Source organism: Ailuropoda melanoleuca, chromosome 14 (genome assembly GCF_002007445.2).
Source record: "Ailuropoda melanoleuca isolate Jingjing chromosome 14, ASM200744v2, whole genome shotgun sequence".
Taxonomy (NCBI): Eukaryota; Metazoa; Chordata; class Mammalia; order Carnivora; family Ursidae; genus Ailuropoda; species Ailuropoda melanoleuca.
In genome coordinates, this window is record NC_048231.1 from 47231450 (window position 1) to 47246105 (window position 14656).

Below are 14656 nucleotides of genomic sequence, written 5' to 3' on the forward strand. Positions count from 1 at the left end.
GGACTCCACGAGCGGTGTCTGTCTCACTAAGGCCGCCCTCCAACTAGGGACCTGGGGAGGATGGCCTCCTGCGAGCCAACCTTTCTCCCGTCCCCTCCACAAAGCTTCTCCCCCACCCTGCCAGAGGGAAGGCACAAAGACGGCAGCTAAGTCCAGGGGAGCCTGGCAGACGGGAGCTCAGCCAAAGCCACTGGAGGCCTATTCAGTGGGAAACTACAATTCCTGAAGAGGCTGCCTGACAGCCTTAATGTGTGGGGTTTGTCCTGGGCACTGAGCCTGTGCTATTTCGGCTCTTTGAAGTGGCAGGTCCCCCTGCTGGGTTTCTGGTCCACGTTCACCCCACACTTCTCCCTGAGGCCTAGGCCAGCCTTCCCTGCGGCCAGCTCTGAACGTACCGGTGGGAAATGCTGTGACATCACAAGCTCGCCGGCGACGGAGGGCCACTCACTCAGAAGGACTCGGGACCATATACCCCCCCACACCCAGCACTTAACACCGGGGTGCACACGGGGCCGGGACAGAGAGCCGTACCTTCCTGGCATTGGATGATATCGTGTTGGCCATCAGACTCTCCAGATAGCTGCCGAGGCTGATCCCCTTCACCGTGATGATGGCTTCCTGCGTGAGCACAGTCCTACGCAAGAGCAGCAGGTAAAGCGGCGGAGCAGCCCGACGGAGGGGAGCCTCGGGCCCACCCCGACCTCGGAATCCACGTGCAGTCCCAGGACGCAGTGACTTACAGTTCAGGGTCCTCCGGGTGCGGTGTGTACACCAGCCTCTCGTTCACCGACACCAGGTTGGTGAGTGTGATCTTAAAACAAGAAACTGGCTTTAGGTTCTATTTCTCTTGCATTTCTGTCCAGACCATCCGTCCATACCCTTCATCCCCAAATCAACATTCACTGAAGCCAGAACAGAAGGAACATTCAAGCACCACGTCAAGTCCCAGGGAAACCTCATCCTGGCCGCTCCTTCCGGAGACCGTCACCTGTCCTCCACACCCAAACCTAAGTCTGGTCTGGCCTTCAAGGCTCTTTCAATCCGCCAAACCATCAGCTTCTGGGTTAGCATCCAGTTAAATGAGCACAAAGCTGCTGACAAGCTTTTTTATAGAATATGATTTTATAAACATAAACCATGTTTCTAGTCCATGCATTTTCCCATACGTATTTTTCGAATGTGCGGTAGGCCAATATGAATTTTTTTGAGTGAGAGAGGAGTAAAGGGGAAAGGTGCTTTTAAAATTACTGCTAAAAATCACCTCTGCTGTTGGAAGTCAGGACAGCGGTTATCTGGTTATCTTGAGGGCAGGGTGGGGGCGCCCACCGGAAGGGAGCGCAAGGGGGGTTCCCGGGGGATGGTCACACTCTGTCTCTGATCTGTCTGCTGGTTACAAAGGTATGTTCACTTTGTGACAACTCATTATGCGCATTGTTCTGTGCATTTATTATACTAGAATAAGAAGGTAAATAAAATACTGCTAAGTAAATTCACCCATTCTATTAAAAATAACAGATCACTTAGACCAAAGGTGGGCTGGAAATAAAATTAAATGAAGACGTTACCCACCATCACCAGGAAATACCAAGCACCTTTCTCATCTTAGGCCATTGCTTACATTGGTGGAACAAAGTTCCATTTTCTTTTCTACTGGATCCACAACAGAATGTTCTTTGATGTATGTCAAAGTCCTACTGGTCCCCAAAATCTAAAAAACAAAGCAAAACTAGCATAGTGGCACGTCAAAAATGTCATTCCGTAGCATCAAACACAAAATGCCGTTTTGTTTACTAATTAAGCCCTTTATCTATTCAACAATGATACACCTGGGGATGCAGCCACGGACAGCCCTGCCCACCCCCAGGAGCCTCTGCCCCCGCAGCAGAGGCCGATGCTGGTCGAACGAATGAATTCTGGTAGAGGTGAGTGTAGGGCAGTGATAAATGCCTTGACAGAAAAGAAAAGGGCGAGGGGAGGGAGCATGGGGAAGCCCCTCTGCTGGTGGGGGGGGGTGCTCAGGGAGGGAGAGGCACCAGGCAGAGTCCAGGGGTTAGCGGGGTCAGCTGCAGATGCACCCTCCTGGGCCTGGACCCGCGTCCTGAGCTCCTGGAGCACTGAGAGGCCAGCATGGCAGGGGAGGGAGAAGGTGGGCTCATGGGGTGTTGGGCTCATGTCGGGGCTTGTACTCTGTGTTGAGAAGAGAGCAGGCGTCCGGTCAAGCAGGAGAAAGTCATGCTCAGATTTACATTTTCAATGACTTCCCCATGGCTCTGCACAAGACTTGTCATGGACTGAATGTGTCCTCCAAAGTTCATATGTTGACGTCCTGACCCCCAACACCTCAGAGTGTGACTGTATTTGGAAATAGGGCCTTTGGAGAGGTAGTTAAGTTTAAATGGGGGTCATTAGGAGGGACCGTATCCCAGTCTGAGCAGCGTCCTTTATAAGAAGGAGACATTAGGACAGAGGGAGACACAAGGGATGCGTGAGGCAGCAAGAGGGCAGCAGTCTGCCAACCAAGGAGAGAAGGAGAGAGGCTGGACCACACCCTCCCCTGTGGTCCTCAGGGAAATCACCCCCCACCCCCCAGGGCCTTGATCCTGGACCTCCAGCTTCCAGAGCTGTGAGGAAACAAGTGTCTGTCGGAGCCCCCAGTCTGTGGCATCTGGTTAGGGTGGCCCCAGGGGACACAGGGCCGAGAAGTGCTGCAGGAAAGGATTCGGTGCTGATGGGGCTGAGGGTGGGGAAGCCTCACCAGGCATCAGGGGATGTCAGGACCACAGAGATGGAAACTAAACTGTTTACAGAGAAACAAGCCATCTTGCAGGCTTCTCTGAAGTCCTGCGCGGTGCTCTAAGGAAAGGTCAATTCCTGCAGGTGGGCACTAGCCGGACAGATGCAGGTGCGGCGGGGACAAGGTGGGTGAAGCCCGGCGATGCGGGTGTGGCCTGGCTATGCGCGTGAGCGGGCCAGAGCGGGTGCGGCAGGGACAGGGCAGGGGCAGCGGGGCCATCGTGGCGTGGCGGGGTGCTGCGGGTGCCCCGGGGCAAGCAGCGGCAGGCTCACCGCTTTCACGAAGCCGGGCAGGCCCCACTCGGTGCTGAGGAGGCGGTGGCTGTGAAGCCGGCCGCGGCTGTCCACACTGCGCTCCAGCACGTCGACTCCCACGACACAGGGGTTCATTGGATTTGGGTACTTCCTCATGGCAGCTTTGATGACGGTGTCCCATGGGTGGCTGGTGGGAAAAATATAATCACCCAGAATAAGCAGGCAGTCCCTACATTTGTGACATGTGCCGGAGCGGCAGGGGGCAGCCAGAGATGCTGGGGCCCACAGAGTGGAAAGAAGATCAATGCTAATGCTCTCATTAAACGTTTTTTCTTTTGGTTTTAATTAAAGGTATATGGACACAATCTGTCTGAGGCATCCGGCTCCATACCCGAATCCTGGATCCCAAGATCCATCTGGGATGACCAGAGGCCATCCGAAGGCTTTGCCTGGCGGGACTCACGGGACACTGGGGACACAGAGGTCTCAGGCTGTTGGCAGCCATGCTCAGTGTGTCTGCATTCCCGGCCCAGGTCCTGCACTCACAGGCCACCCCAGCACTGGGGCCTTGGCTGAGCCACTCCCTCCCTCCTCTCAGCACCCTCCTGTCCACGTCCTCCACCACCCCACCCGCACCCCCTTGCACTCCCCCAGTCCCTAAAGAGGCAGCACCCTTTCCTTTGGAGCTTCTGGGTAGAGAGACACGTCTCCCCATCCCCAGTCTGTCACCTGCCCCTCCCATGCTGTTCCACGGTAGGGATGGAACACTGGGGAGCTGGAGTTTATTTGCCTATTTGCCCGCACTATGCGGTGAACGAAGGCTTGGCTGTGACTTCCATTTGGGCTCCTTGACTTAATGGACCACCTCGACGCCTGGAGCTCAACACTATTACAGTACAGTCACGCTCCTGCCTTATGTGTGTCTAGAACAGGCTACCGCGCCCAGCCGGTGGTGCTCTACTGAGAACCGGCTACAGTTGACCCGTGAGCAATGCTGGTTTGGACTGCACGGGTCCACTTACGTGTGGGCTTCTCAATAAATACAGAAGAGTACTGCAAATGTATTTTCCTTATGATTTTATTTCTTTTCTTTAAAGATTAACTTATTTATTTCAGAGGCAGAATCTCAAGTAGAGGCCCTGATGAGCGCACAGCCCGACGTGGGGCTCAATTTCACGCCCCTCAGATCATGACCTGAGCCAAAAACAAAGAGTCGGACGCTTTATCAACTGAGCCACCCAGGCGCCCCTTCCATATGATTTTCTTTTTTTTTTTTTTAAGATTTTATTTATTTATTCGACAGAGATAGAGACAGCCAGCGAGAGAGGGAACACAAGCAGGGGGAGTGGGAGAGGAAGAAGCAGGCCCATAGCGAAAGAGCCTGATGTGGGGCTCGATCCCATAACGCCGGGATCACGCCCTGAGCCGAAGGCAGACGCTTAACCGCTGTGCCACCCAGGCGCCCCTCTATATGATTTTCTTAATAACATTTTCTTTTCTCTAGTTTATTGTAGGAATATAGTATATAATACCATAATAATAATAATATAATATGTAGTATTATATATAATATATAATTCATATGTATATACATATATAAATGTGTTAATTGACTGTTTATGTTATCAGTAAGGTCCATATTGGGCTTTAAGTAGTTAATTTCTGGGGGAATCGAAAGTTATACATTATTTTTATCTACAGAGTCACTGTAACCCCTATTAAAATATCAGTAACATTTTTCACAGAACTAGAATAAATAGTACTAAAAGTTGTTTATTTATTTTAAAGATTTTATTTATTTGATAGATAGAGAGCACAAGTAGGCAGAGGGAGAGGGAGGAGCAGGCTCTCTGCTGAGCAGGGAGCCTGACGTGGGGCTCAATCCCAACGTGGGACTCAATCTCAACGTGGGACTAAATCCCAGGACTCTGGGATCATGACCTGAGCCGGAGGCAGCCACTTAACCGACTGAGCCACCCAGGTGGCCCCTAAAAATTGTTTAGAAACACAAAAGACCCTGAATAGCCAAAGTGATCTTGAGAAAGAAGAACAAAGCTGGGGGTATCACAATCCCAGGTTTCAAGCTATACTACAAAGCTGTAGTTATCAAAACAGTATGGTGCTGGCAAAAAAACAGACACACAGATGAAGAGAACGGAGTAGAGAGCAAGAAATAGACTGACACTTATGTGGTCATTATATCTACCACAAAGGAGGCAAGAATACACAATGGGGGAGAAGACAGTCTTGTCAGTAAACGTGCTAGGAAAACAGGACAGCTACATGTGAAAGAATGAAACTGGACCACCTTCTTACACCATACAAAAAATAAATTGAAAATGTATTAGAGACCTAAATGTGTGGCGTGAAACCATGAAACTCCTAGAGGAAAACAGGCGTAAGTTCTTTGACATGGACTGTAGCAATATTTCTCTAGATACATCTCCTAAGGCAAGAGACACAAAAGCAAAGAGAAATTACTGGAACGACACCAAAACAAAAGGCTTTTGCACAGTGCAGGAAACCATCAACAGAACAAAAAGGCAACCTGGTGAGTGGGAGAAGGTGCTGTACCTGATAAAGGGTTAACATCTAAAATATATAAAGAATTTATTCAACCCAACACCAAAAAAGCAAATAATTCAATTAAAAATGGGCAGAGGACCTGAATAGACATTTTTCCGAATGCGCCAACAGATCCACAAAAAGAGGCTTCAGATGACGAATCATCAGGGAAATGCAATCAAACCCACACTGAGCTCCCACCTTGTGTCTGTGCGAATGGCTACAAGGAAACAGACAAGAGACAAACAAGTGTTGGTGAGGATATGGAGAAAAAAGAACCCTCGCGCATGGTTGGTGGGGATGCAAATTGGTGTGCCCGCTGTGGAAAACAGTATGAGGTTCCTCAAAAAATTAAAAATGAGGGGCACCTGGGTGGCACAGCGGTTAAGCGTCTGCCTTCGGCTCAGGGTGTGATCCTGGTGTTATGGGATCGAGCCCCACATCAGGCTCTTCCGCTATGAGCCTGCTTCTTCCTCTCCCACTCCCCCTGCTTGTGTTTCCTCTCTCACTGGGTGTCTCTATCTCTGTCGAATAAATAAATAAAATCTTTAAAAAAAAATTAAAAATGAAATATACAAATCCATACAACTCCACTACTGGGTATTTACCCAAAGAAAACGAAAATATTCATTCGAAAAGATATAGGCACCCCTATGTTTACTGCAGCTTTAATTACAATGGCCAAGATATGGAAGCAATCCAAGTGTCCATTGACAGACGAATGGATAAAGATGTGGTGTGCATGTACAATGGAACACCACTCAGCCATAAAAAAGGATGAGACTTTGCCATTTGTGACAACATGGATGGACCTAGATGGCATTATGCTAAGTGAAATAAGTCAGACAAAGAGAGACAAATACCATATGACTTCACTTATATGTGGAATCTAAAAAACAAAACAAATGAATAAACAAATAAAATGCAGAAATAGATGCAGAAATGCAGAGAACAAGCAGGTGGTTGTCAGAGGGGAGAGAGGTAACGGGAAGGACAAAATGGGCGAAGGGGAGTGGGTGATACCGGCCTCCAGTCATGGAATGAGGACCTCATGAGGATGAGAGTTACAGCACAGGGAATGTGGTCAGGGGCCCGCAACAGCGCTGTGTGGCACAGAGTGGCTACCTGGGCTGAGCAGGGGGTAACACACAGAGACACTGAACCACTGTGTGATACGCCTGCAACCAGAGTAACGTTGTGTGTCAACTATACTGCAACAAAAACAGATATTTAGGAAGTGGTAGTACTTTGTAACTAATTGTAAGAGAAAGGAAGTGACCATGCATTCCAGTTTGCCCAGGACAGTTCCAATTTTTGCCTTTTCCTATTGTACATATGAAGAGTATCCCCTTTCACTTTCCAAGGCATCCCAATTTGGATGATAAATTATGTATTAATCCTGAAACTAAGGAGAGAGGAGGACTCAAAAATGATGCCCAGGTTTCTGGCTTGAACAACTCTGTGGACAGTTGGGCCATTTACTGCAAGGGGATTTTTTTTTTTAAAGATTTTATTTATTTGAGAGAGAGAGAGAGAGAGAAAGCAGGGGTGGGGCAGTAGGAGAGGGAGAAGCAGACTCCTCACTGAGCAGAGACACCCCCCCCCATGCAGGACTCAATCCCAGGACCTGGGGATCATGACCTGAGCCAAAGGCAGCCACTCAACCAACTAAGCCACCCAGGCGCCCCTGAAAGGGGATTTTTAAACAAGTTACACACAATTTTCAGTTGTGCAGGGAGTCAGCACCCTTAACCCCCCACATTATTCAAGGGTCAACTGTACTTTGTCCCAACTCTGAAGTGATATGTGGCATGAAGTAGCCAACTATTTGTTTCTGGTTATAAAAAGTGTCCAAGGGGCACCTGGGTGGCACAGCGGTTAAGCGTCTGCCTTCGGCTCAGGGCGTGATCCCGGCGTTATGGGATCGAGCCCCACATCAGGCTCCTCTGCTATGAGCCTGCTTCTTCCTCTCCCACTCCCCCTGCTTGTGTTCCCTCTCTCGCTGGCTGTCTCTCTCTCTGTCAAATAAATAAATAAAATCTTTAAAAAAAATAAAATAAAAAATAAAGTGTCCAAAATACTGAAAAATAAAATATGAAAATAAAAGCATCCACAATTCCACTGCCCAAAGATGACTCCAGGCTGTGTGGGAGTCCCCGAAGGTGCCCCCAGCTCTCCCTGTAGGAAGCCACACTCTTTCTCTGGCCCTGAGCCCTTGAGGTGAAGGGTGGACACCTTTGTCCCTGTCCCGTGTCCTGTTATCGGAGAGGTCCCAAGCCACGCTCACGGCTGCCCCACTGCTGGGACAATGCTTCTTTACTGCTTGGTTAGGCTCGGAACCCTCCAGCTGTCCACAGGGAGTCAGAGGTGTCCCCTTCAGGTTTTCAGGATAGACCTCCCCCCTGAGTGCTTCTTCCCCTAATTCTTCCTTCCTCGGGATGTGTGTGCTCCCAGGAAGCAACCGAGCCCCCGGCAAAGATGTGTATATCAACAACACCATCATTTTTGCAGATGTACCGAGACCAGTTTAGACAACACTTGTAGACACAGCCCAGAGTCAAGAGCTGGACACACGCAGACGTGCACGCGCACGCACACACCCCTTACAAAATTTAAGCCATCCTGTAGATATTTATATGAGACTAGTTCCCTATGGTAGGTTATGTAGATTGCTCCCAATTTTGCTCTATAAAATAAAGACAGTAGCAAACATTTGTATACACTGATCTTTCACATACCTAATTTTTCCTTAAGATTAAACCCTAGAAATGAAATTACTAGGTCAAATATCAAAGTTGACGATCAAACTGACAGGTTTTGTTCATACTTTACGTCCTTTAAAAATATCAGTTACTGACCATTAATTTACTTTATCCTCATAAAACTCTGTCCCGTTTCAAAAAGTTTGCAGCAGGACCCACACTAGAACCGGGTCTCCCAGCCCCCTACCCTCTGTTCTTTCCACTATGTTCCATGGCCTCTAAATTGTCAGGAACTGGTCTAAAATCTCTTTTAAACAAAGAAATGCTTTTTCAAACCCTGGAATCGTGTCACTGAGCTGGTGTATCCTCCAGCTTTCACATAAAGTGATGGAGACGCACAGATGTGATGACACCTGATTACTCCGGAGGACCCAGAGAGCCGAGCCTTCTTCCCTGAGGAAGAACTGCCCCGCACATGGTTGATCCAAGATCTAGGGAAGGAGGGAGAATCTGGCATAGTGACAGCATCAAGGGACCGAGTTACATGGGGGCCTTTTCCATGAAATGCTCTGTGAGCACTGCAGGTTAAGGTCCTAAGAGTTGTTCCCATAAAAATCACTACTTTAAGCAGAATTGGCTTTGCCTCCTAAAATTACTTAAAACTAACAAAAAGTTGAAACATTCGTATGAAGCATACCTTACCTAATAATTTTTCTTTTATAGAGAAAACTTGCATCTTTCTAGCTAATGATTTAAACTAAATACAAGCCACTTAAAACCCTCACATAATAAATAATTCTACTGATTATAGCAGGAGGACCAATCTGAGTTAATATAGACATCAACAGATGCAGGAAAAACATTTTTTTAAATAACAAGGATTAAGTACAGCAAGTCAGTATTACTTCCTGGCTAAAGAAAATAGCCTGACACTCATTCGACTGGCAAAATCTGGCAACATCAAGCGTTGGAAAAAAGGGGGAGACTGAGCTGTGGGTGGTAAATCAGCCCAAGCCCTGAGAGATGCTGGGCTGGCACCCTGGTGAGAGGGCTTGTGCGCAGGTATCTGGGTTAGGCAGGTTAGGCAGGCCGGGAATCAGCTGAAGTTCATCCTGGGAGGCGCAGTCCTGGCTGTGTGTGTGGCTCACAGTGACCACGGTGCAGTGTGAATCCGTTCCCAGGGGGTGGCTGCCTCAGAGCACAGTGCGGCTGCAGAAGCGCCAGGCATCATCTCTGAGGCGCCTGGCTCGGCAGCCAAGGAGGTGGTAGGATTCGGTCCACCTGGCACACTGGGGAATGGAAAGGCATCTCTCTATCCACAGCCAGGGTGTCAGAAAGATGAAGTGGGATGAAATTATAGGATGCCTGGGATTTGCCTAAAATAACCCAGGGGGAGGGGGGGTGGGTAGGGACACGTGAAGTCAGCCGGGCTGTGAGAGGGTGACTGTCAACGTGGGAGATGGCAGTGGGCACTCACTATTCTCAGCTCTCCATTTTTGCATACTTTAAAAATTTCCATAATGTCAAACTTTAAAAAAAAAAAATATGAAGGCTGCCACAAGCAAGGCAACGCACTCCCGCACCCACCCAAAGCAATTCTCGGCCCAGACCAGTGGTTCTCCGAGTGTGATCCACACCTGGGGGCTGCCAGGCCCTTTCCAGAGGTCTGCCAGGCCAAAACTGCCTCAGTCCTACTGAGACATGATTTGCCGTTTTCACCATATTGACCTTTACCCCAGTGCAGTGCTGCAAAAGCAACAGAGGGCAAAGCTGTTGGCCTCTCCCCACGAATGAAGGCACTGACCCCAAACCGCACAGGCATCAGGACTCACTGCTGTCCACTCCGGAAAATAATGCCAGTGTCTCTTAAAAATAACCATTATGAAATAGTAAGATTATTAATTTTACATGAGACCCCTAAGTACCCCTCTATTAATGTCCTGAGCAAGAGAGCAGGGCACACAGGAAGCAGACCGGCTGCACTAGGAGGTCCACGGTGGCTGGGGGAGCGCTGGGCAGCTGGAGGGCGGTGCGCCCCGCGAGCTGCTGCTTCCCCAGCCCCCCAGCACTTCTCTGTGGAACAAGAGAGGGACTGACTTTGGTTATTCAGACTTAGGTATGCGGCAGACATTTTCTCAAAAATGAATACAGCGAGCCTATCCCTTCAAGAACAACTGATTGTATTTGCTGCCAAAGAGAAAATCTGAGCTCTGGAACGCAAATTAGAATTTTAGGAAACTTGTATTCTCTGCCAGGAGCCTGATGACTGCCCCATCCCGCAAACCTGATGAACCCATATGTTCCAAGTGACTGGTACGAGATGTCACAGTGAAAGACCCACTCGTGTATGAGGCAGGCCAATTACGCTGGTCATTATGGTTTCAGATCTTACATTGCAACGAACTTCAGAAACCACTTGTCTTGTTGTAGTAGCAAATTACTTAAAGTAGCCACAGTCACTTTAAAAGACCATTAAAGGGGCGCCTGGGTGGCACAGCGGTTAAGCGTCTGCCTTTGGCTCAGGGCGTGATCCCGGCGTTATGGGATCGAGCCCCACATCAGGCTCCTCCACTGGAAGCCTGCTTCTTCCTCTCCCACTCCCCCTGCTTGTGTTCCCTCTCTCGCTGGCTGTCTCTCTCTGTGTCAAATAAATAAATAAAATCTTTAAAAAAAATTAAAGACCATTAAAATACCAAATGGGTTTTATTCATAGAGTGAGGCTGGGTTTTATTTATACATTTGAACCAAAACAACAGACTGCAAAACCCTAGCGCAGAAGCAGACAGGAGGATCAAGCTATCTTCTAATTTCAAGCCAGAAATTAGCAAAAAAAAAATGAAACAGCACCACTCTTCTTACTAATTTTTGTGCTTTTGGAAAATACAGGTTTGTTCTTTAATAAAAATGTTACTTACATGAAGTGGATTTATCATTATTCATTTCAATGAATTGATAAATATTTTTAAATTTATCCATTTTAATTTCTAATATGGTAAATAGTGGTAGATACAACCCACATAACAACTGTCTGGGGCACCCAATATTTCCTGAGAGTGTCAAGAGGTCCTGAGGCTGAAGAGTTTGAGAATCGCTGGCCTAAGTGGGCCCTTGATTAAAGGGACTGGAAACGTATACAGGAGTGGTCACTGCAGTATGATACGGAATAAAGGGGGAAATGTTATGTCCCTTCCATAAGAGCAAGGATAAATTGTGACATATTCACACAATGGAATATTGTGCAGCTATGGGACACACACACATAAATGTAGTCAAACAGGCCTTCTGAAGGATGATACCCACCAAGTTCATCTTCTTGTCTGCCTGTGGGGAGAAAGGGGACAGCACTGGGGGGCACTTCAACTCCTGTCTGTAACGTTCAATTTCTCTTATTTAAAAGAAACAGTGGGGAGGTGCTGTTCCCTGCTCCCGGCTGGAAAGCAAACCTGCTGTAGGGCACATCCCCTCCAAAGCTCCTGACTTCCCTGAGATGGTTATCGCCTTCTGGATACCTTTCCTGGTAGCTGCTGGAATCCAAGGAGCGTACGACCTTGATGCGGCCAGCAAGGTACTTGTGTGGGCTGTTAGGAAAGATTCTGTTCTGGGCCTACCTGAAACCTTGGTCAGTGCTGTGAGGATGAAATTTATAAACCTGTTAATTTTGAATGTCCCTTTCTATATGTTTATATTGCAGTCTTGTATTTTTCATTACTATGTAAACTATACTGAACCTTGTCTAGGTAACACACATGCTAATTCCGATGGCTTTCCCAAAGGGCTCTCCATTTCCATAGCTGTGTTCATATGCTCTCTGCTGTGTCCCACTCTGGGCCCTAGGGTTTCTTTTCTTTTTTCTTTTTTTGTTTTTTTTTTAAGATTTATTTATTTATTTATTTCCAAGAAAGAGAGAAAATGAGAGGGAAACTCAAGCAGACTCCACACTGAACACAAAACCAGATGCAGGCTCCATCTCATGACCCTGAGATCACGACCGGAGTTGAAACCAAGAGTCAGGCACTTAGCCAACTGCGCCACCCAGGCGTCCCTGGGCCCTGGGGTTTCTTCAGTATGTGGACATAGGAAGAAAACTTGATAAATGCCAAAGTTTTTGTGCCTGATTATTTTTTGCCTTTCAAGAGTAAATTTATGAACTTCCAATCAAATATTCACCTGCCAGCACAACAGATATATAAAAAGCAAACATGTATAGAAAGAAAAAGAAAGGTTTATAATCCCCAAAGGAAAAAAAAATAAGTGATTTTAAGGGGCTAGGCAAAGGGAAACTCCTTAAGAAGCCTAGCTAGAAAGTGAGGCTTCCAGTTTCGTACTGTCCTACAGATGGCCTGCCATCAGAGTATCACGTCACTCGCTACCCGTCTGCCACAGGGGCCTACCCAATATCATCCTCGGCCACTTGCAATCCACGTTCGCCAACGTAAGTTCAAAAATCAACGGCAGAGGCTCAGTACCTAGTCCACGGCAGTTTGGGGGCTCCCTGGAATTCTTTTGGTGGACATCTGCTCTCATTCTGGAAGGGCACCTGGTTTCCTTGAGATTCTTCAGCCCCTCACTGGGCATCTACTGTGTGCCAGGCACTGGCAGAGTATCAGGGACACAAAACGAATGAGGTAAGGAATGAAGGACTGATACAGGCTACCATACCAATGAACCTCAAAAAAATGTGCCAAGTAAAAGAAGCCAGACACAAATGACCACATATTCTATGATGACATTTATGTGAAATGTCTGGAAAGGCAAATCTAGAGAAACAGCAGACTAGGGGTTGCCTGGGGTTGGGAATGAGACTGGTGGGTGCCTGTGAATGGGAATGGGGGGGTCTTTGTAGCATGATGGAAATGTTTTAAAACCGGACTATGGTGATGGTGGTACAACTCTGTAAATTGACCAAGAATCATTGAATCGTACACTTTAAGTGGGTGAATTTTATCAATAGTGACTACCCACAGCTGACCTTTCACTTCTGCTTGTCAAGCAACATTTCATTAACTCCTAGGACAGTCCTTCTCGGTGTGCCCCACTCCCTGGGCACACAGTTTGCAATGACTTAACTCCTCCCCTCTGCATTCTGATGGTGCCAGTTATGTCCCAAATGGAGAAAAGAATCCCTGGAGTCATTCTCACTGGGGTTTTCACTGGATCTCTCAAGGATCCCCAGCTGAGAAAGGCTGCAGACTGTACAAAAATCAACACTAAAACTGTATCCCGTAAAGTCTAAAGATTTCATTAAAAATAATTTCAGAAGTTTTAAACCACTTGATAAATTTTTATTATAATAATTTTACATAAAAAAACCAAAGGATGACAATTCCATTTCACGCAGCATTTTTTTTTTCAAAAACGAAATGCTTCTCTAAGTACAGTCAAGGAACCTTTAAAATCTTTGTTTCTTTAAAAAATATTTAAAAAGTATAATTTCATAGTGTCACACATCGAGCGACTTAGGAGAAGATATCATTTAGGTCACCAGGATGGTAGCTTTACTCTTAAACAGCTCTCAGTTTTCCATGCTGCCTTGGAGGCCTTCCATGCCCACAAGTGCATTCAGGGTGAAAGACCCCCCACAAGCCTTCTCCACATTTGGCTTCCTCCCGAGCTCACAGCTTAGGGTCTGTGTTCATCCGCACTGCACAATCTCACCAAAGGACCGGGCCTGCTCTCCAGGCCTCTGTCTCCCTAGGATACCTCGCGCCCTGCCCCAAAGAGCGCACTGTGCAGGCGAGACCGGGCCTGCTCCCGGGTGGGCTGAGGAGTAAGCACTGTCACTTTGCCACGTCCCCTCCCCGCCGCGTCCACCCGGGCCTCCATGCGCACCACAGCGCCCGCCGCCGAGGGCACTCGCTGGCCCGCGCCGTCTGGCCCCATTCGGCTGGCTGAGATCCATCCCGAGGCCCGGGCCTCCGCCAGCCCCCCAGGGAAAGGCCGACCCCCGCCCTCCAGCTTCGACAATTCCACCACCGGCCTCCGTCAGTCAGGCGCCCCCTCCATCAAACAGACTGCACCCCTCCGCCGGCTCTCTACCTAACGACGCCCTAGAAGGGACAGAGCCTGCCCCCTCTTTTTTAGGATGCTAGGGCCGCGGTCTGGGAGCGGCCAGCGCGGGGCTGGGGTCCAGCCTGTCCTCGGCCGCCCCCCGCGGCTCGGGGGCAGGAGCAGGCGCCGGTCCGGACCCCACCGTGGTCCGCAGCCCGACCTCACCCGAACACGTGCTCCGAGCTCCAGATCTTCATCGCCTCCGGCCGCCGGCCGCAGGGCGCGGGCTCCGGGCTCGGGCTCAGCGCGCCCGGTGCTGTGCGCCTGGCTCCTCCCTCCCGGCGCCTGGGGGC

The 14656-nt window shown here is 48.6% G+C and overlaps 1 protein-coding gene across 13 annotated transcripts in view; it reads right to left on the reverse strand.

The window, feature by feature from the left end:
• PRELID3A (PRELI domain containing 3A) overlaps window positions 1–14637 on the reverse strand; it is a 67950-nt gene extending 53313 nt beyond the window's left edge. For 11 of the 13 annotated variants that reach the window (XR_004620052.1, XR_004620050.1, XR_004620049.1 and 8 more), the window contains exons 1-5: window positions 14529–14637; window positions 3067–3235; window positions 1619–1708; window positions 741–811; window positions 532–634 (exon numbers count right to left, since the gene is read on the reverse strand). Coding sequence is in view for 8 of the 13 variants with exons in the window: in XM_034641942.1 (XP_034497833.1) it covers window positions 532–634; window positions 741–811; window positions 1619–1708; window positions 3067–3235; window positions 14529–14560 (465 nt within the window). In the remaining 5 variants the exon portion in view is untranslated. The remainder of the gene's footprint in view (window positions 1–531; window positions 635–740; window positions 812–1618; window positions 1709–3066; window positions 3236–14528) is intronic. The other 2 variants (XM_034641948.1, XM_034641947.1) reach the window with 1 other exon arrangement.
• Between the last annotated feature and the right edge of the window lie 19 nt (window positions 14638–14656).